General features: G+C 34.9%; 1 protein-coding gene across 1 annotated transcript; it reads left to right on the top strand.

Moving 5' to 3' along the window:
- The first annotated feature begins 12,066 nt into the window (after window positions 1–12,066).
- Window positions 12,067–12,973, top strand: LOC145128675 (uncharacterized). The gene is made up of 2 exons (XM_079063493.1): window positions 12,067–12,467; window positions 12,796–12,973. Exons 1-2 carry the CDS (start codon window positions 12,181–12,183, stop codon window positions 12,851–12,853), a joined length of 345 nt encoding a protein of 114 aa, XP_078919619.1. The 5' UTR covers window positions 12,067–12,180; the 3' UTR covers window positions 12,854–12,973.
- Window positions 12,974–23,385: the final 10,412 nt, after the last annotated feature.

Genomic DNA, 23,385 nt, shown 5'->3' with positions numbered 1-23,385 from the left:
GTATTCTGTTTGTTGATCAATATAGATTTTTGTAAAAGGATATTTTGTTTTAGCATTGAGAACTTGCTACATTTGAGAAAATTGGGTTTTTGAGAGTATCTGTCTTGCAGGATTAAGATATCTTCTTTTGTGAAAAATGGTTAAAAACAGATCACAGGATCTGATGATGTTTGTTTTGAAATAACCATTTGATTGAAAAGTTTGTTTGAAAATACCAAATGTAGAATATTTTTGTTTTCTTTGGTATTTCTTCGGTGAATGATTTTGTTTTTTTTTTGTTGATTCGTCTTTATCTTGATTCGTCCTTGATGATTGGATGTGGATAGATCTTTGTTTTTCTTTGATAAGTGATTGTTGAAATCCTTTTCGTTTTGTCTTTTCTTGTTGATGGATCACGGGATCTCAAGACTTCATTTTTGGTTGGCTTATATCTAGGTAGGGATTGGTGGCATAAAAGACAGTTTGTCTAGTATGTAAGAAGTGAATGTATCGTCCCTGGTCATTTGGATATCTAAGCAAAAATGAGACCGTGACAAGGTATAATCGGGTATACCTTATAAGCAATAGTGACACACCTAAGCTCACAAGAAATGAATTCCACAGTGATATAGATTGACGAGGCACAAATTCTCACATGGGTTTTTGTTTTCATCTGAACCTCCTAACCTTATGTCCCTTGATTGTTTAAAATTGTCAATAATGAAATGAAATCGAAGGAAATAAAGTTATATACATTATGAAAAGTAGGAGATTTGAACCTTCACTCCAATTGAGAATCAATATGACTTAAAATCTTCATCGAGCATAAGCATCTGAAAATTAAGTCAAGAGACGATTAATCACAAGGTTCTATAAAAGCTTATAATGGTAAGCCTTTTATTTTCTTTTTGAAGATTTGTTTATCTGAATGTTTTTGGAAATATTGGTTATTTGAATGTTTTTGGTATTTTTGAAAAAAAAAGGCAATTTTTAATTGTTTTTTAATTTTCTTTTTGAATGAAAGTAAACACACTTTTGTACAAACAAAAAGTAAAAGTTTAAGGATGGATGTTATCTGGATTTAACATTCCTAGACGGCCTAGGAAGTATTGAAACTTTGTTTCATCGAGAGCCTTAGTGAAGACATCGGCAATTTGATCTTCGGAGTTGATGAAGTGTAGTTCGATATGACCCTTTTGAATGTTGTCTTTGATAAAGTGATATCGAATGTCGATGTGCTTTGTCATGGAATGGTGAATGGGATTGTGAGAAATGGCAATTGCACTGGTTGAGTCATAAAATATGGGAATTTGTGAGATTTTGAAGCCATAGTCACGCAATTGAGTTTGCATCCATATGACTTGTGAACAACAGCTGGCGGCAGCGACGTATTCAGCTTCTGCTGTTGATGTGGACACACAAGTCTGTTTCTTTGAAGTCCAACTCACTAGTCTACCTCCTAGGAATTGACAACTACCAGATGTACTCTTCCTATCTAGCTTGCATCCTCCGTAGTCTGAGTCAGTGAAAGCGTTTAGCTGAAAATCAGATTTAGCTGGATACCAAAGGTCAAGTTTGGGAGTGCCTTTAAGGTATTTGAAGATGCGTTTCACAGCAACTACATGGGATTCCATAGGATTTGCTTGGTATATAGCACAGACACATGTAGAAAACATGATGTCAGGTTTGCTGGCAATGAGGTATAAGAGTGATCTGATCATTCCACGATATCTTTTCTGGTCATCGGGTTTGTCATTTAAGTCTGCATCGATTTTGTATCCAAAGGCCATTGGGGTTTTTGCGGTATTGGATTTGTCCATTGAAAAGCGAGTGAGTAGGTTTTTGACATAATTCTCTTGGTTGATGAAAATGCCATCAGTTGACTGTTTGATTTGAAGTCCGAGAAAAGTAGTCATCTCCCCAATCATGCTCATTTCAAATTTGCTCTTCATTAAATCTGCAAACTTAACACTTAAAGATTTATCAGTAGAACTGAAAATAATGTCATCAACATATATTTGTATGATTAACAGATGTTTATTAAAGATTTTACGAAAGAGGGTTTGATCGATTGAACCTCTTTTAAAACTTGATTCTTCGAGAAAGGTTGACAACGTAGCATACCAGGCTTGGGGTGCTTGTTTCAAGCCATAGACAGCTTTCTGCAATTTAAAGCTGTGATCTGGAAATTTGGGATCTTCGAAACCTGGTGGTTGTTGGATGTATACTTCGCGATCTATCTCTCCGTGTAGGAATTCACATTTAACGTCCATTTGGAATACTTTGAAGTTCTTATGTGCAGTATATGCAAGAAAGATGTGAATTGCTTCAATTCTAGCAACTAGAGCATATGTTTCATCGTAGTCGATTCTTGTTGTTGTGAATATCCTTTGACTACAAGACGTGCCTTGTTTCGACAAATGATTCCTTGATCGTCAGTCTTGTTTTTGTATACCCATCTTGAACCTATAACAGTAACATCGGGTGGAGTAGGAACAAGATTCCATACGTCGTTTCTTTCAAATTCTGCTAGCTCTTCTTGCATAGCTTTTACCCAGTCTGGATCTTTTATAGCAGAATGTATGGTTTTGGGTTCAGTCATGGATAAGAAGGCTCCAAATAAACATTCATTTGTGGATGCGGCTCTAGTCTGAATGCCTGAGTTGGGATCTCCGATGATTTGGTCTGTAGGATGATTTCTGGTCCACTTTATTAAGCGATTCTCTTCCGCTATAATAATTGGAGTTTTAGTATCCCATTGTTCTTCTCCGGGTGTTTCATCTTGGAATAAGATTGAAGGTTCCTCCATAAATGATGCATCGGGATTGTTGTAGCTATTTGGGGAAGGGGTGTTTAAAGGAGGATTTGGTGTTTGTTCCAAAGAGGAAGTATGTGTTGGTGGTTCCCCCTCAAATTGATCTGCATCATTTTGGTTTGTTTGTGGAGTTCCTTCAGTGGCTGTTCCTGTAGGATCAATTGAAGTAGTTAGAAGTTCAGAATTGTAAGCAGTTATTGGTTGTTCAAAAAGTAAATCAAGATCGATTTCAATGTCTATGTCATGAGAAGGTGTTTGTTGAATTGGATTTTGAAAAATATTATCAATCATTTTAGATCCAAAGTGTTCACGATCCAATTTCCTGATATAAAATTCATCAAAATGAACATCGGTACTTTCCTCAATTGCTCTAGTACGTTTGTTCAGTACTCGATAAGCAGCTGAAGAAAACGAGTAACCAAGGAAAATTCCTTCGACCGACCTTGATTCAAATTTTGAAAGGTGATTTTTATTGTTCTTTACAAAGCATCGACAACCAAAAATATGGAAAAATTTGATGTTGGGTTTTCGGTTGTTAATGACTTCATATGGTGTTTTATGAAGATGTTTATGGATTAAGGAACGATTTTGAGTGTAGCAAGCTGTGGCTATTGCTTCTGCCCAGAAGTATTGTGGCAGATCAGCGAAGATAAGCATTGATCTTGCAGCTTCACATGGAGTTCGGTTCCTTCTTTCGAAAACACCATTCTGTTGTGGAGTGTATGGGGCTGAGAAGTTATGTTCAATTCCTTTGTCTTTGAGAAATGAGTCTAGAGTCTTGTTTTTGAACTCTAAACCATTATCACTTCGGATTCTTCGAACAGGTCGTTTGAGTTTGAGCTCGATTTGTTTGATGAAGTTGATCATCTCTTAGGTGCTTCTGATTTTAGTCTTAAGAAAAAGACCCAAGTAAAGCGCGAGAAACCATCAACGACAACAAGAATGTACTTCTTCCATTGTATGGTTTGGGTTTTGGCAGGGCCACAAAGGTCTATATGCAACAATTCTAGTGGTTCGGATACACTAGATTCTGAGATGCTTTTGTGAGTGGATTTGGAAAGTTTTCCTTTTTCACATGCGGCACAAGGAGTTTCGTTATCAAGCTTCAGAAGTGGTAGCCCTCGAACAAGATCATCGCCGATCAATTTGTTGATGTACCCAAAGTTTAGATGGGAAAGGCGGCGGTGCTATAACCAACTAATATCTGTTGGGGCTTTAGATAGCAGACATATATCGGGTTTACCATAGATAAGATCCATGTCAAGTGGATACATATTTCCAGCACGGTCAGAATCAACTATAACATCTTTGGTTTTGGCGTCCATCATCAAGCTTCGTTGTTTGGTGAACAAAACTTCAAGATTGTTATCACACAGTTGATAAACACTGATGAGGTTGTGTTTCAGGTCATCGACGAAGGCAACTTTCTTTATGGTGAAATTACCATTTGTTATGTTTCCATAACCCTTGATTTTTGCTGTCATGTTGTTGCCGAAGGTAACATCTTGATTGGTTTGTGTAGGTTTGAAGTCACGTAAGTAGTTCCGGTTTCCTGTCATATGCTTGGAGCAGCCACTATCAATATATCATGTATCATCATTGGGTTCTCCAGCATTAAGTACCTGCAATCAGACAGAAAGTTTAGGTACCCAAATCTGAATGGGTCCTGGTTTGTCAGTTGTTATTTTGGGTGCTTTGCTTAATGAATATCTATTAGCATTTAACTTCGCGTTGTTGTAAGAGTTTGGTTTATGATGATGGAATGGTTGAGGTTTGATTTGATTTATCAAGTTTACCCAAAATGTGATTTGTTTTTGAAAACTTGTGGGTTGATAAGATTTGTGATTTGGTGAAAGGTATCCTAGATGTGAAGGTTTGTTTGAAAAGTTTTCTTCATATCTGAGATGTGATGGGCGGTTTTGAAAAGCTTTTTGATGATGATGGTTTGAAGCTTTCTGATGTGATGGTTTTTGAAAGTTCCTTGAATGATGAAAAGTGATATCTTGAAAGCGGTTTTCAAAAGGTTTTCGAAAAGGTTTTGGTTTTTGTTTGGAAACCTGTTTATGAGGTATGACGTAGGGTTGAACTGGTTTCTTTGGTTGGTTTTCAAAAATGTTTGGCTTGATAAGTGGGGTTTTGGTGACTTGAATGGATTTTTTGCTTGTTTGTTGTTTCTTGGAGTATTTTTGTCCCAGACTAGTCTTCCCAACAATTGATGAACTCATTGTAGGAAAAGCAGTTGGTACAGAAGTACTACCATCCTCATAAGAGGAATTTTCTCCATTCAAAAGGTTTTTATGTTTAGTGGTTCCGTCGGTATGTTTGATTCGGTGAGTTAAAGAACTAGCAGAGTCTGTTTCCGAATTTACAACTCTTTTGAAAGACATTTTGGAAACAGTGAAAGCAGTTTCATCTGGGCTACAGTTGATAACTGTTTCGTCATCTGAATCTTCCTCATTAACAGATGTGAAAAGATCTGGTAGAGTGGATTCAGAGTTTTCACAATTCGTCATGTTTTCCTGTTTTGCTTGTTCAATTTCAAAGGATTCTCTTCCAATTCCTGGTCTGTAATCCGTATCAATTTTGCCAGTTCCTAAGGTGTTTGCCTTGGTGAAAATATCATCACTTAGTTTTCTAGCAACTTTGATAGAATCCATATTCCATATCAGTCTTTTATTCTCAGTTTCAAGAGAATTGATTTGTTTTAAAGAATCAGTCAGTTTTTCATTTAAAATATTGTATTTGTCAGTTGATTCTTGAAAGTCTTGTTTCAACTGAAGGATTTCCATTTCTAAAACATCTTTTATTTCAGAAGAAATGACTGACTGATTTTTTTGTTCCAAATCCCTTTTCTCAATTAGGGTCTGATTTAATTGTTCCAAGACGTGATTATAATCTTCCGATTTTCTTTCAACATCTCTTTCCAATTTGATTTTTGTTCTTGTTGATTCTCCAAATTTGAGTTGCAAGGTTTGTAACTCAGATTTGCAGATATCATAATTGGCCATTGTGTCATGATATGTTTTGAGATCAGCTTCCAGACTTTTCTCAATCTTGGTTATGTGGGACTCAAAAATTGTTTTGGAAAAACCAAGTTCATAGATCATAAACCATACATGTTCTATGACGTTGGGAGCTCTTGAATGTATGTCAACACCAGCTACGAAGCAGAAGTTTGATTGTGATGGTTCATTGTCAGCTTCGTCATCAGAAGTTGGCCAGTATTCCACACTTGGTTCATGGATTGCCATCAATGCTCTTTGTTTTTCTTGGTTTTCCAGTTTCTTCAGTTCATCGGCTCTTTGAGCATAGTATGCTGAGTCTTTGATTTTGGTTTTGTTTTTGGCTCGACATTCTCTGGCATAGTGATTTGTTCCTTTGCAGTTGTGACAAATGATCACTTTCATCCTTTTGACTCTTAACTGGAAGTCTTTCAGGTGCTTGAGTTTGGGTTTGTTGGGAAGGCTGAGAATGGTTTTGTTGGAATCCAAAATTTTGGTTGTTTTGAAAGCCATTGTTTTGATTGTTGTAACCTTGATTTTGGAAACCTCTGTTTTGATTCTAAAAACTGTTGTTTGGATTATTATTATGACCTGAGTTGGGATTGTTTTGAAATCCCTGGTTTTGAAAACCATGGTTTGAGTTGTTATGGAAGGAAGGTCTTTGAGAATTTTGTCCAAAGTAAGGTCTAGGTTGAAAACCTGAATTATTTTGTCCAAAAGATGGTCTGTTTTGAAAGTTTGGTCTAAAATTTGATTGACCATGATTTGGGAGAAATCTCTGGAGATTTGTGTTTGCAACCAGCGCACACAATTGTTGATAGTCTGCTTCATCATTCAAATCAGACTGGAAGGCTTGGTTTTGAAAAGATGTAGCCTGATTAAAATGACTAAAGTTTTGATCATTGAAAGGTGTTTGGTTTTGTGAAGTTGCGGACACAAGAGCAAGTGGTCCTCCAAAATCTGTAGTGGTTGGTGGTTCAATCGAGGATTCATACGATTGAAGTTATCCATACAAATTGTACAAAGTTTCAGTATGAATAGCTGGATTTCCCTGAATAATGAGTTTAACCATTTTCCAGCTTTCGAAAAGATTCTTTAAAAACTTGAGATTTATCTCGTGTTGTGTCATTTTGATACCCAAATTGTTCATTTTGACCATAATAAGATTGAACCTATCGTGAGCATCATGGATGGATTCTGATGAAAGCATTTTGAAATTATCGAATTCATTCAAAACAGATGTTCTTTTGTTTCCGATAATTCTTTTATTTCCACAAAAACGATTTTTCAAATTTTCCCAAATTTGATTTGCGGTTAACAGTATAATGTTATCCATTTGACTTAGAATACTGTGAGGTATTCCAGACACAAGTTCCTTTTTGGCTTGGAGTTCCAACTTTCTTATGATTTCGGTTTGAGTGGCTTGATTTGTAGCAAGAGTAGCCATATTTTCTGGAGTAATATATGTTCCTTCTATACATTTCCAGACATCTTCATTTATAGCGTTAAGATGAAGATTCATACGGCCAACCCACGAATTATACTCTTCAGGAATAAGTATGGGTGCCCGTGAACCAGATCCTAAGCTATTTGCAATGGAAACAGAGTTCATGTTGGAGTAATTTGACAAAGACATTTTTTTGAAATTTTTGAAAGGATTTTGAACAAGTTATATTAAAATGAAATTTTTAAAGAAAAGCTTATGGAAGGTTTATAACGCTAACCAAAAGTTTTCGACAAAAATTTCAGAGTAAATCACACAAGCTCTGATACCAATTGTTGGATATTATTCCTTTTATATCAGCTCAGATACCGATTGTTGGAAATATAAAAATATAAAAATCTGATCACCACAACAAAAGACTCGGATACCAGTTACTGTGTGACAGATATATAAGTTAAAGATATAAGATGTAGATATATATAAAGAATAATAATTGCGGAATAAGTATAAATATGAAAGCTATAAATGACTGAAAGTTATAATAATATAAATGATTGTATTTAAATGACGTAAAGCTATAAATAATATAAATGACTGTATTTAAATGACGTAAAACTATAAGTAATATAAATGACTGTATTTTAAATGACATGAAGCTATAATAAAGTATATAAGTATATAAAGATATATCAAGTAGGTTCGTCAACAAATTGACTGAACTGGACTGATGGAACGACTGGTCGATATTTGGACTCTTGGAATGACTGGTCGATATTGGGACTCTTGGAACGACTGGTCGATATTGGGACTCTTTGAATGACTGGTCGATATTGGGACTCTTGGAACTACTGGTCGATATTTGTTCAAACATCAATCCGGTATTTGATAAGTAACAAAAAGTTCATTCAAAGCTCGGTTTTTATGTAAAATAGGTGTTTACATAAAAGTACAAAATATATGAGTTTATGTATTTGTATTTGAGGTATTTTTGGGTAAAAACATGCACACGGGTCGTGTAAGATAAGGCACAAGTAACACGGGTCGTGTAGGAAGGTTTAGGAGGGTTTGGAGGGTTTTCTTTATGACGATCCTGAACACGGGCCGTGTCGGATTTAGGCTTGGATTAACACGGACCGTTTTGAAGTACAGAGGCAAACAGATGAGTACACGGGCTGTGTCTGATATAAGGCATGCTGAACACGGGCCGTGTTCACGCAGGAGTCAGTTTCGGGATTTTTGTGATTTGAATGTAAGTTTTGTTTGTGATGTTTTGGCTAAGGTAATGGTGTTATGGTGTTTTGAGGATGTTTTCTAGGTTGTTTAGAGGTTGGAAGGAGGTTGATATAAGGTGGTGATGGTGATGAAATTTCTATGAAGATGATGATGAATAGTGATGGGTTTTGTTGTTGATCTTGATGCAGAAGGTTTTGGGGTGTTTCATGGTTGTGTTTTTGGTAGTTTTGATGTAAGAGAAGTGTTTTGTGGTGAATGGTGTGATGAACAAAGGTGGTGAAGATGAAGAACCTTGAGTTTCAATGAAGAAGATGAAGATGGTTGATGGTGTTCTTCATTTAGCTTGTTGATGATCTTGGTGTTCTTCACTTCATTGTTGTTTGATCTTTGTGTTCTTCACTTTCTCCAGGGATTTATCTTGTTCTTGAAGAAGATGAAGATGGTGATGTTCTTGGGAGTATTTGGTGTTTGTAGGAAGTGTTACAAAATAACAAATGAACACACTCTCTCACATTACATACTCACGTATACATATATGAGGTGAAACAAATATCTAGTAGCACTTGAGTTGTTAGTGAAAGAGTAATGGCTGGTGATGCAAGTTGTGGTAGAGGTCTAGGAGCAAAAAAGTGTGATGGGGTTTTGCTTCTCATATCCTTTGCTTTGTTGAATTTTCTTGGTTTGACTATTCAACATTGTTGACTTTTCACACAATGATATATATATAATACATATACACATATATAATACATACATATATATATATATATATATATATATATATATATATATATATATATATTGTTGAAACTGTTCAGTCGCACAACTAATTTTCTCGTCTATGCGTTTTCGTCATTCGCGTGTTTTCGTATTTTCCGTTTGATCACGAATTTATGCAACCTGAAATAACTGATAATATTTGTTAGATAATACAAAAACAGCTCGTCTTATTTCAGTGATGGTCGCATACAAGGTCACATACAAAAACATTTTTTAACAAAAAGGTTTTTGATGGTCTCATGGAGTTGTATTTAATCTTTGCTATTAAATAGTTTAAGCATTTCAAAAGTTTCAACAATAACGAATAAAAGTCTTCAGTGAAGTCTATTAAGTATCCATCACCATCTCTACTTATAGGATTGAAAATACCATATACATCACTATGTATAATTCTTTAACAAGCCCTTTTCTCTTTCCCTGCTATTAGAGAAAGACGTTTGTGAATCATCTTTTCATATAAATAGGACTCACATATATATCAAATGAATTAGACTAATTTGCCTTCAACATACCATCTTTAAATGTTGAGATATGTGTTTCTTGTTTGTATGATCAGGATGATAATGTCATAGATAATGTAATGTCTCAAAAATTCATAGTAAAATTTTCATTTTAAAAACAACAAACCATACAAACGAGTTGTTCCAAAACCAATCAAGGTGAATATTTCATTTAAACATCAGAGTTAAAATCATAAATAGTTGATGCAGAAAACTCTCGGGGGGGGGGGGGGGTGTTGTGCAGTCAAGCTGGGCCCTTCCTATGGGAGCTGGATGTACCTGAAAAATGTTAAACCACAAGCCATAAGCACAAAGCTTAGTGAGTTCCCCAAAATACCACATATCATACATATAATAGAGAATGTTATGTGTCATCCATAGTCTTACAACTACTATCATGCCATGAGCCGTATCATGGTCTTTCATTGCCAAACCGGGGGCCAAAACTCGGGTCTTACAAACAAGTGCCAAGAGCTACCTCCTAGTCTTCTATGCCAGCATCACAAAGACAACTAGCATACTACATATAACTGCCAAGGTCCAGACCCTGGTCTTGTATACAATTTGTCAGGATCCATATCCATGTATTTCATATAATTGTCATGAGCCACCACCTAATATTCATACATAACATAATCCAGTGGGCCGACATTGGTGCCTTCGACCCACAAGTACAGTGAGGAGACTCACCTGTCTCACAACGTCGTCAAAAACTCAGCTCAATGTCGCGTCGACCACAGCTAACAGCTCTCACTCCACCAATGATGAGTGCTTTACACCTCCTAACCATCCACACAAGATAAACACTAAGTCTACCTTCTAAAAATAGAAATTTGACCAAAATTCAACACATGCCAAAGGACAACGGTCAAAGTCAAAGTCAACATCCCACAATGCCAACTATCCAGCCTCATGTCGTGACCAACCCTTGGTTACATCGCGAGAGTCTACTCAATCCAATTCCAACTCGACTCGACCCAACTCAGCCAACTCAGTCCTGGAAAAATCATTTGATATGGCCTCACGACGTGAACATCCCACTGTCACGTCGTGAGCCTCAAAAAGCTCAGCAGAAAACGGGTTCTTTCATTCTCACGTCGTGAGACCTTATGTCTCACGTCGTGAGCACATTCTGAAGCCAAAATCCAAATATTTTAGTCCTTAATCCACTAAGCCTTTCACTCTAACTTTTCCAAAAGCCAAAGGGGACTCCAAAGGTCCATAAAATGATTACTTGATGGACATGCATTCCTTATGCGTGTCCTCCATCCATTCTAGGTCAAAATGGAGGGATTCTACCCAAATATTTTTATTATTATTTATGAAACACAAAACCTTTCAAAATATAAAATATTCTTATTTTCCTTTAAAAAAATAATTGCATGGAAATAATTTCACAACATAGTGACTATAATTACATCCAAAACTGCTTTACGAGTCATGGATATATACAACGAATCCAAAAACCATGTAAATCATGGATAATAATAAGATTAGAAAAGTCTATGTCACACCAACAACTTATATTGAGAAAAATTTGGTATGTCACTTCACACTCGATGAACATATGTCGTGTATCTTATGTAGAGGTATTACAAATCGGACATAAGAAACAATGAATGTCAGTGCCACAACAGCTAGAGAAGTTTGTTTTGGTAGGAAGGGTCCAAGATAGCTTTTTATCGAAATGTATTAACCTTACTAAGAAGGATTTTATTTCATTCAGTCTTTATAGGCAGCGATGTCATGTCTTGTTCATCAATACGAATGCGAGAATCCTTAATAACATATTCCATTATTAAGATTTATAATCTTAAAAGTTTTTTTGCAAAATATTCGTAAACTTAAAGTTTTTTCTCAAATAATATTTCATGATAACCTAAAAACAAGTCATTACATGTATTAAAAAAAAAAAAAAAAGCAAAACCAGAAGAAAAAAAAAAGACACGTTTATGACATAAACAAATCAAAAACCCATCAAAAAATAAAACCGATATTTTTTTACCAAAGTTAAGGTATATAAGTTGAAATTATATGGATCACATCCACGTTTTTATGCAATCCACGGACCAATTTTACTTATTATTTTGTGCATGAACTAAATTTTGATATTTTGATAGAGTTTCTACTTCCAATTATATGGATCACATCCACATTTTTATGCACTTTTTTCAACTTGTTTACGATGTACAACATGTCATGCGAAACATACAAGTATAAATAAAATGACTATACTGTATTTAGCAATTATTGCCTTGGAAGAAGTAGTAATGACATGTATATAAAAAGAAGCCATCCCACTTAGGTCCGCCATTGAAGAGAATCACACAAACCTCGTGTTCTATCAATCTTTTCTTTCAATCAAATTAGTGTCTCTCTCTCTCTCTCCCTCTGTTGCAAGGACAGCAGAGGGATTGAATTGCGCCTATGAAGTTTTTCTTCCCGGAGATCGGTTCTTGTTTCAGTGGTGCACCAGCGGTTGAGACCATCGCCGCCGCCGAGGTTCCGAGTCGCCGGCGACGCATGAGGCAACGTAACTCAACAAAGCACTGGAGACCGGCGCTTACAGCGATTGAGGAGGACGGTGTCGTCGTGAGAGAAGTTCGGAGGCAGAGTGGTCAGTCAACGGCTGGCTTCAGATCGGAGAAAAAACATTTGATTAAAAGTAAATTGGCGGGAAAAAGTCGATCTGATTCTTATGGCTCTGATTACAGGTGAATCCTTTGGTCTTATTAGATTATTAGTTTTCTAATTTTTCAACAGTTTTGATCTCAACAGATGAACATTTTTTTATTATGAAGAAATAATCGATGAAATTTTTTGCAAAATGATTCCGATTATGAAAGTTAGGAAAATATTGATGTTTAGCTTTCAACAATGAAGCAAATTATCAAAAAAATAATCTAACAACAACTAAGAAAGTTTGCAAAAGGATCTTGATTCTTGTAAAAATTTGCTAAACACCCGATTTGATTGAAATTTGCATATGTAATTTGTTAATAGTTCATCAAAACTTATTTTGTTTTTAACCCTAAATTGCAGGAAATTGGATCATGGAATGGCAATCCCAGCTTTCTCTCCAACACCATTTCTATTTTGATTATGATTATTGGTCAAGACTTCCCCCTTCTCGTTTTCCCCCTATTTCTTGTATAATATGAAAACTGTGTATAATTTTCTATTTTATTTTTAGTGAAAGCTTGGCCAATCTATTACCTTATATATTATCTTGAATCCCTATTTAGATGAATGAATGAATAAATCTTTTTATGTAACATCCGCTATGTGGGTTACACCTGATACCACATTGGTTGGGAAGTAAAACTAAATACTTCTTATAAAGTGTATGAATACTTTCCCTGTCAAATTGCCTTTTAAATTTGTGAGGATGACAGATCACATAAGAACTCTGCAGTTAATCGTGTTTGGGTTAGAGACCCCGGGAAGTTTTCGTGTGGTGTCAGACAATATGATACATGTCGGAGGGAATGTTACATTTTAGTCATTATATGTTTATTTTGTCCGGAATGGATTAATCAAATCAAACTCGCTCATCTTGCATGGCCCAAAGCATATTTTTTGAGAGATAAATCGGATACTAGTTATATGTTAGAAAGAGATAAGTGACTTGTTAAGAAGGGACTTTGGAAAACCACACACTTTATTGTTAAGCCTTGAACTCGGGTCATTTTATTTTAAAAGAAAAAAGGACAAATTTAGCTTGATCTTTTAAACTTTTTCCGAAAAATAATCAAAAAACTAAGAAATGATCCATATAGTCATAAATCTTTGGCGGGCCTTCATGGTTTGGGGTTAAATATGTGATTTCATTAGAAGTATATAAAAAAAGATGAATTTTGTTATTTTGGCATGATGAAATCACATATAATTGTTGTTTCATCTGTGATTTTCTTATCTCATCAAACGATATTCTACAAGTGTTTTATGTATACATAAAGTTATACATTAAATATTTTTACAATCTCACAAATGAAAGATACATTTTATCCAAACCTTCAACACTATAGGCTCATAGGCTTGGCCGGTGATGAAATTGTAGTTTACAAACGAAATCGTAGCCCATTAAGACCATCCGGAGTGGATGGGATTTCCACGTGTGAGTTGTTGATTTGGCACCTTGGAGACGCATGAACACCGGTCATAGGGTGGGTGGGTGGGTTGGGTGTGACGTGGGTAGTAGGACAGACGAAGACATGCGTTTTGATTGGATGAGCGTACATTTTGAACGTTGGCAATGTTTGAAAGCATTTAATAAAAAAAATCTATTCATTATTAATTTAATTTCTTCCTATATATACATTCGTTTTAAACATATTTTTTCAAAACAAAATGCACACTATTTCAAAACAAACATACACACTCAACAAAAAAAATGGATAATTTTTAAATTTTTATGTTTTTTAAGTAATGTAATGTTTTATTTGGTATGTTTTATGTTTTTTAGTAATTTAGGTTTTAAATTTCTATGTTTTTAATTAATGAAATGTGTTTTTATTTTTTTATGTTTTTAAAGTATTTATTCATGTTTTAAATTATGTTTTTTTAATTTAATTTAATCATTAAAAAAACAAAAAATAAAAAAATGAATATTGTGAAGTGGTAACCATTTCCAATGTCTAATGAGTTTGTGATAAAGCTGACGTGGCGTTGCATTTGCAGCGCTTTTCCTATGGTTTGTCTGTAACCACTTCCCACAGCGTAAATGTCAAATGCAATTTTAATGGCTATTAATGTTATTTCTTAATTTTTGGTTAATTTTTGAAAAATAATTATACAATTAGGCTACAATTTATCTTTTATTTATCTCTATGGTTTAACTATTTTAATATTATAAGTCATTTTCAAACTAGATATTCAAACACCTCTAAGTTATTACAATAGGTCAATGGGATATTGGGTCTTATTTTGTAAGGTGGTCGATTATTAACGAAATTCAATAACTCAATAAATAGTTAATATCAATGTTGGAATAATTCCGATTAGTTTTGATTTTTCGATTAGTGCTTAGGTGCTACGTGACTAATTAGAAGACGTCTAACAATTAATATCTCTACAATGACAATGAATGAAGCAGTAGCAAACGATAAAATTTTGAAATTTTGAAAAAATTTGATCTCAATATAAACTATTTAAAGAATGATTAGTGTTGTATTAATATTATTAACTTGTTTTTCTATGATATTAGTGGTATTTACGAACTTTATTATAATATTAGTCATATTTAACTTTTTAAAAAATTCAACGAATAAACAATTAGGTCCTCGATTAATTCCCCGCCTAGCCGATTAATTTCTTAACTCTAGTCCACCAACTAGCAAACATCGAACGTTTTTTACAACTTTTGTTAATATAATAACAATTAGAGTTTTATTATTTTTAGTTAAAATTATATCAATGAAATAATCATCTCTTAGACAAAGTTGCTATAATTTTTATGATATAAAGTTGCATTGTTTTAATACGACGAAATAAATAAAAGGCTGGTCTGATTTTCATTTTTAATTACATATTTTATTAAAAAGGTTATCAATCATATTTATGTTTTAATAGTCATTTCGGTTATGTTAAATTCTTTTAAGTTAAAACCGATTTCGATATTCAAAATTAATACTAATATACATAACTTAGATTTCCATTATTGAATTATTTTATCATTAATCTTCTTGTCCCAAACTAATAATTATAGTAACCAAAACCCGAAACAAACTAACAGAGTAACATAATTCATTTGGGTTCCGACAATTGACGATAATTGAGCCTACTGTTATATATTCTCCTAAGTCCCAAGATGTGAAGTTGCAATTTGTGAACATGACGAAACTATGTAACAAACTAACAATGATATAATGATATGTTTGATGGATTTCTTTTGATGTAAACTAGAAGGGCTAAGCTAACAAAAAAATTGGCCTTTCAAGTAAGCAATCAATTTCAAACTTGAGACCTTATAAACCAACACTTTTACCACCAGACCAAGCTCCAACTTGGCTTTATAACCCAAGAAATACGTATATGTACATATATAATTAACAGAATAAGCTTTAAAATTAGAGGCCCTAAGCCCTTGCTTAGTTTTACAAAGGGTAGAGTCGGCCCTGGTTGAAAGGTGTTGCTTTTATGTGAAACTATAGTACATTGAATCAATTGGTAGCCAGCTTTAGGACATTTCTTTTGATTGAAACTATAGTACATTCCTCAAGAATTAGGCTAATTTTAGGACACTTCTTTTGATGTCAAGTTTCAAACAACCCACTTACCCAATTCCTGGATAAAATGAATGAAATAATATCTATAAACCACAAATTATTTATCTAAATTTCCACAATTGTGAAACTTAAAGTTTAGATGAAATTATTACCTAAAGTTTTTCCACATTCAAGAATAGGTAAAGCAGTTGAGTAGTTTCGAAAATAGTTATTAACTCGAACAGGTGTTGATGTGCAATTGCGACACTTCCATAACCTGAATTGAAGATAAACAATTGAAAGATTTAGGCTGGTGGCACTCAGTTCCAACACATCTATATTAGGTTATGATTATCAACAGCTAAAATATCGGTTCAATTAAGTCCAATGATTAATTATCATATTGTGAACAAAGTTCACCATTTTGGTACAACCCAATAATAATGTCATTACATACCCACCATTTACATTGTTTATAAATAGTGTGTCTTATTTTATGCCTAAGGTGCACTCAATGATTCAATCCAAATGATTTTACTTAATTTCTTAGTCTATCAACGTCTCTTTACAAACCCGAATCCAAGTGTTTCTAAATGAATAACCACAAAACTTGCCATCAGAACATGTATTCGTTTTCACCATCCAAAACAAAATCCCAAAAAAGAAAGAAAAAAGGAAAAAAAAATTGTCAATTCATACTCAACCGCAATACACAATCAGAGTTGACACTCATCTCTCTAGAAAACAGTCAAACACGTTGAAAAGATCTATATCAAAATGAAAAAGGGAAAGTAAAGAATGAAAATTTATGAATTATTGATCATAGTTACATATCTCCAGTAAAGAGAATACATGAGTATTACCAGAGTATCATTGTCAAAAGGAAACACATATCAACCATTCTGAAGTTCTTTGTTTGTATATTATGATTATCTGGTACTTCTGCAACACCCCAACTCATAACAGTATTAATTGGAAGGTAAAGTATCAATGTTGATAGGCCTGTCACTGTTTCAAAAGAAGTTTTTGTAAAAATATGGAAAACGAAAACTAAGTAGATACAAATTCATTATAATTTGTCCCGCATAATAGAGTTTAACAAAAAGGAAAGGAATACATTAAACTAAGAACATGGGAGTCAAGAAATACATACCATCCTAAAAGTCCTTAACGATATACTACAAGTGCAGGAATCAAATAAAGTTTAAGATAAATAGGTGTTGTTCATTTATATGCTTGAATAGAGAACGAAATCACAAGCTAGCTACACATTTGGTTTTCATGTATAATCTGCCAAAAATAAGGTAGGAAATTCAAATAATTAAAAGACAACGATTTCGGAATTCTCGAAAAACTAAAATAAATTAGGGATCATCCATTTGAGGGTGAAACAACATATCAACACTTGTCTCCTTGTAGTACTTCTGTATCCGATCTATATTAGTGAAAGGCATGCCATACGCAAGTAGTTAGCTATATTCAGATAATGAAAAGGCAGTGATTCTTGAACTTTCAAAAAGCAAAAAATAAAATTAAAGTGACATACATACCAAACATGGAATTTTCGTTTGAGGGTCAACTACCAAATCAAAACCTATGCTCTTTCTTTGATTACTACGTTATAGTTTTATTTTTTTAACTTGGATGAAGCATTCCTTGAGAGGTTTTAAACATGGAATAAGAGAAACCAGAGCGGGAGTAGAACCAGAGTCGTTTGTGTTACCTGCAAGATAGTACATAGTCGAGTCAAATAAGATGAAGATACATTCATTCTAGGACCAAAATATGCAACATTTTACCAATTTATTCGACTGACATGAACTATCCAGTCATTGCATTGTATTTTTCATTTAGATAAAAATTGTTATCATTGGCAGATTTTGTAGTTGATTTTGTTTGATTTTGTTAATATATATAAAGGATTTCATGAGTTTGGAGTCAAACAGGAGGAAAAATCTATGAGACATGTGTTCCTAGCATGAATAAGTGTTTCATAGGGTTGTTGTTTTTGTTGCGATATTTGATTTTCTTTGAATTTGTTAAAGATATAAAGAATTTCATGAGTTTGAAGTCAAACAGCAGAAAAAATCTATGAAACATGTGCTCCTAGCATGAATAAAGAGGTTTGTAGAGGAAGTTGATGGTGTTAATAAAGAAGGTATGGAAGACTATAACTTGTATGTGTTGTATGTGTTAATTTTGTTTGACTTTAGTCATTTTTCACCTAGACGTGATACATGAGAATGCATATATGTGGCCATAGGGAAGACAACAATAAAAATGACATTCACAACATAAGAAATACGAAAATAAAATCTGGACTTGGGTGTATAACCTTATTTGCCACGACAATCTTCAAATCATAGAACCAAATCACGTTTATTCAAGTAAACAGCTGATGTGTGTTATACTAACTAGTTTTATCCTACTTTTAATTTATGAATTTGACACACAAAAGGCAGTGGACCTGTCAATTGGTAATATGAATTAGCAAGTAGGGTATCGAACTCAGGGAACGGAAATTAATCTAACTACTAGAATTATCTAAAACAATTAGTAAATAGAGGGGTTTTCTCTAGTTTTGCAAGACTAGAAACTTAACTAAAACTTAACTAATCAACTAATAGCTGAAAACACGTAAAAACCAACTAAATTCAATGATCAAAAGGGTTTCTGTTTAGGTTTGATTCATTTACTCCTATGGTTAATTTTTATGGTAATGTTATGAATTAATTGTTATTGGTTACCGACTAAGGTGATTAGATTCACATTCGCTATTACTAATCCTTAGAAAATAGATTAACTTAAGCAGTGATCAAGTGGTTAAATTAATAAATTCCCTAGTTTAATTATTCGGGTTAAATGAGACTTGTAATTAGCTAATTAAATTGTTGATTCAATTAACCTCTTGTTGATGGTGTATCACACAAGCTCACACATTAATTTACCCATTCTCTAGTTAATCCTAGTTTCATATTCACTAATCCTAGACATATAGCAATGTGTTCACATAAATCATATGAGATAAGCAATTAAGAGATGTTCATGCAGCTTAATTACTTAGCAATTAACAGAAAATAGTTATGATTAATGCATAAGGGTCTTTAACAAGCTTAATTTAACAAGATTCACCACATAACAATTAATCAAAAGAGTAAATTAATCCATAGGAGCAAACTTGTCTTCCCTAAACAGAAACTAACGAAATTAGTTCATAATTGTAGTAGCTAAGAACCTAAAAACGAATTTAACCAAGCCAAACATAATTCTATTCAAAGGTAAAGTGGAAAATTAAACCTAAGTTGCCTTAATCTTCTTAGAATTGAGGATTAGGGTTCTTCTCACGTTCTTCAGATCTCCAGCAGTTTCCTTGGTCGCCAAGTAACCTTCCCAAAAGCCAGCCAGAGAGCCAATTCGGGTTTGTTGCTTCTATTTATAGATTTCTCAAAACAGGGTCTACTCGTCGAGTAGACAACTGACTCACCGAGTCCCCTTGTTAGAATCCGTGTACGGTAAGGATTTTTCATATTGCTTCGCGAACCTTCGCGGGTACTCGTCGAGTAGACGCTCCTGCTCGTCGAGTAGCTCCAGAATTTGACTCCTTTCTTCATTCCTTATCCCCCGAGCTTCTGATCGCTTCTCCTGCTTCCTTTCTCCTTCCGAGTGTATCTTTTGGACTCAAAATATAATTCAAACACTATTAAGTACCTTTTGTCCATAATGTGCAAATAATTAGTGAATAAATAAGGAAAATCTACACTAAATGTATAGCTAAATATGCACATATCAAAATACCCCACACTTGACTTTTGCTTGCCCCCAAGCAAAACTGAATTTTAGCACACTAAAATTACATAAGACAATCCCAATTAAACCCAACCATTATGCCAAGACCGCAACGCATGCATTTGTGTCTAAAATTCTTCCTAAGGACCCCCCTTAACCTAAATACTTACAATCCTCATAAACACTCGCCCACTTCTTTTGAACAATGCTCATTTTATGCATCCCTCTGAATCCATCCACAGAAAACCTCCTAGCCTCAAGGTATTTTTGGTTGAGCAACCCAAGCATACATAGTCTAGACAATTACAACTTTTTAATACCACTATAGAGCTCATTTGGAATTCTTCACTTCTTTAATAATTTGACCTTGATTTCTTTGAATTCATCACTTTTTTGATTTTTGGTATCTTCAACTTTTGAACTTTAGAATTTTTGATCTTCAAATTTACACTTTAATAGCTCAAAAACTCTTTCAACTTTTTCTTGTAATTCTCTCTCTTTTTTTTTTACATGTAACTCACTTTTTTTGTCTCACTCAATTCCTACATGCTTAAGCAGGGGCGCTCAACTTCAACATTTATTGATTAAAGATAAAAAATTTCCTGGATACATTTCTGGTACATGATGCTAAACATATTGCATCCCTCAAACTAAGCGAGGTTGTGTTTTTGTCCCATGATTTCACTAGAATAAACGGGGCCACAAATGCACTATAACGTGTATAGGCTCAACTAAACATTTGGGTCTTCATGCAATCATCAAACATAACACTAGCATGGAATCCTAGTTGTTTTTACCAAAATTTTCTAAATTAACTCCTAGCAATTTTTAATGCAAAAATTTAAAAATTAAGCCTAAATTAAGATTCTAAGTTAACTAATGTAACCAACCCCCTACCACACACTTAATTTATGCAATATCTCCATTGCATATCATGCATAATAAAAAAACAATAAAAATAAGGAGAGAATCAGAACAAACTCCCCTGGGATAGCAGTGGCAAGGTTGATATCTCTTCTTTTGAGCTCCATTTTCAAATGACTTTAGACATGGGAACAACTCATCCATGCCTTGGGTGTCATGTCTCGTGTGGTTGACAGCTCCAAAAATGCAGGAAAATAATCTCTAAAAACTTCGAGAATTAATCTTTAAAGAATATGAATAAACCCGTATCGAATGTGGTCAAAATCCAAGCTTTGATAGTGAAATGTCGAAGGACTCGCCGAGTTAACACGGCTGCTCGACGAGCAGAAAGGCTTTTAGCAGAACAATCGTGATTTTGCAGGAGGACTCGCCGAGCCCAAGTTATGCACTCGGCGAGTACGACGCTGAGTGACAAATAAATCTTATGCCTTTTGAGTATGTTTCTGATATGTCTAGTAATGCAAATTTAATACCCTTCCTTCAATTTTCTTCAGTGAATAGCACCTTTTAACCCTCATTACTAACGGACTCGACCTTACACTTGAAACTTGCACATTCTCATCTAGACTGAACCCTCACTCTAGCCTTGACTATTGAGACTCTTGCATGCATCCTAGCTTCAATCTGAAAAGATAAGAGCAACCACAAGTGATAAAAAAATTCCTAATTTAACGTTCCTAAAAATTCAACACACACAAAATAAAAATAGTTTTAAAACATCCAAATAAAAAGAACATCAATCTTCATCTTCGTCTTCATTTCCTCCAATCCCACTCCCGCCTGCTTGGTTTCTTCTTCCTTGCACCCGCTCATCCCAACTTGGCACATAAGGAAATCCGGGTTCCGGCCTTGGCGCAATATTCATTTGTTCAAATAAATAAACAAATGACTCATTGTGGTAATTCATGCTTCTCCCAAGGTCGTCTTGGTACCTTCTTGATTCCATGATGTACCAGTCCATTGGTAGCTCATCATCCACCGGAATGACCGGTGGGTCTTCTCGGACTTGCTCCCTTCTCTGCCTAACCCTTCTTCCCGGCTCCTCCGGTACCAACACCTCATCCGCATTAGGGATGCTAAAATGCCCCCCCCCCACCAAAATCCTCCACGATTCTTGCCCTCCTAAATAAAGTGGTGCTGAAAGGAGGAGTAGGAATCATGGTCAACATCCGAGCTGCCCCTTGGTCCAAAATCCCATACGTTCTTGCAAGCCTTGTAACAAACATGCCCCCGTTGATTTTGGAGGTGATCCGCTCCTTGACTGCTCCCTCTGCTAAATATTTTTCCAAGCAATATGGCAAATTACAAAAAACATCGGGAGTGATAATGCTCCACATGTAGAAAATATCAAGGGTAGGGACCTTATCGTCATCCTTTCGCATGTTGATAGTACTCGCGATCAGACGATGTATCAAGCGATGAATTGGGGAACGGATGCTCCCCTCTTGGGCAGATGAAGGAATGTAGACCCGGTTGGCGATTGTATTCCACCAAGTCGATGCAACCACTTCCTCGGGCAGTTCCTTGTGACAATGTTTCAAAATTTTCGATCATAATCACATTTTGATCATATATCCCCATCCTCCATGCAAGATCTGCAATGTTGCATTGACGCATCTCCCCTCCAAGATAGAAAGTAATAACGTTTGGATTGTAGTAGTCACTACCACCTCGGAAGGAGATGGTAGCAAAGAACTCCCAACAAAGCTCCTGGTAAACTGGCTCTTGGATCTTAAACAAACGACTCCAACCATCACAAATTAATGTCATCCCATCATTCTCAAAAGACTTGACCAAATAAGGGGTCAACTCTTCCTCTAACCCACTTTGACCAATCCAATGCCAGTCAATTTCATTGGGGACATATATTTCCTTGCGCCTCAACGCTTCCAGCTTGTTTTTTGCGCGAGCAAGTGAAGATTTGGAGGTTATTTGAGGAAAATTTAGCCATGGAATGTCCCCATAACCGCCTCTTCTCGAGCTTTGTCCCCGTCTAGACATAATTCCTGCAAGAAATAATCAAGAAAACCACAAACAAGACACAAAGCAATTAAGAACATCAGAATTATGCGCTTCTGTGACCCGGACTCGCCGAGCAGAAGTCCTGCTCGACGAGCAGGATGAACTGCGCGAGTCCAAACCAGTTCAAGTAAATTTAACCGGTCAAATCTATAAATTAATCCATGGGTTTGCTTCGGAATGTTCACTAAGCATGAATATATAAGAAATTTTGTTTAAAACGACCTAATTTATCAAGAAATCGAAACCCTAAAATCCAAGTCTAGTCAAAATCGGGATTTTTCAGAAATTAAGGATATAATTCTACCAAAGATCGAAACTTGTAAAAGATTAAGAGTGAAAATGGTTACCTTTGAGTTGGATTTGCAAGGAAATGGAAGTAATCAAGATTAGAGCTTGAGAGCACCTTGCTCGTCGTGTATGGGCGTCGGCTCGATGAAATGTTGAAGTGTTTTACAATTAGAGTAAAAAAACCCTTTTACAGAAAACCCCTTTTACAGGATGTAAAAAAAAATAATTTTTTTTCGGGTAAATATGTGAACTCGCCGAGTAGGCGCTCCTACTCACCGAGCAGATACGGAAATCTGCGTTTAACCGGGATTTCTTAAATGGACTCGCCGAGTAGATGTAGGGACTCGTCGAGTCGTTCATTCTGTTTGATAAGAAATTGAGTTTTTAAAATTGTATGCCACCACCC

The sequence above is a fragment of the Lactuca virosa genome, chromosome 8, assembly GCF_052849685.1.
Source record: "Lactuca virosa cultivar CGN04683 chromosome 8, Lactuca_virosa_CGN04683_v6, whole genome shotgun sequence".
NCBI classification, from domain to species: Eukaryota; Viridiplantae; Streptophyta; class Magnoliopsida; order Asterales; family Asteraceae; genus Lactuca; species Lactuca virosa.
This window is presented reverse-complemented; position numbering and strand designations above follow the sequence as displayed.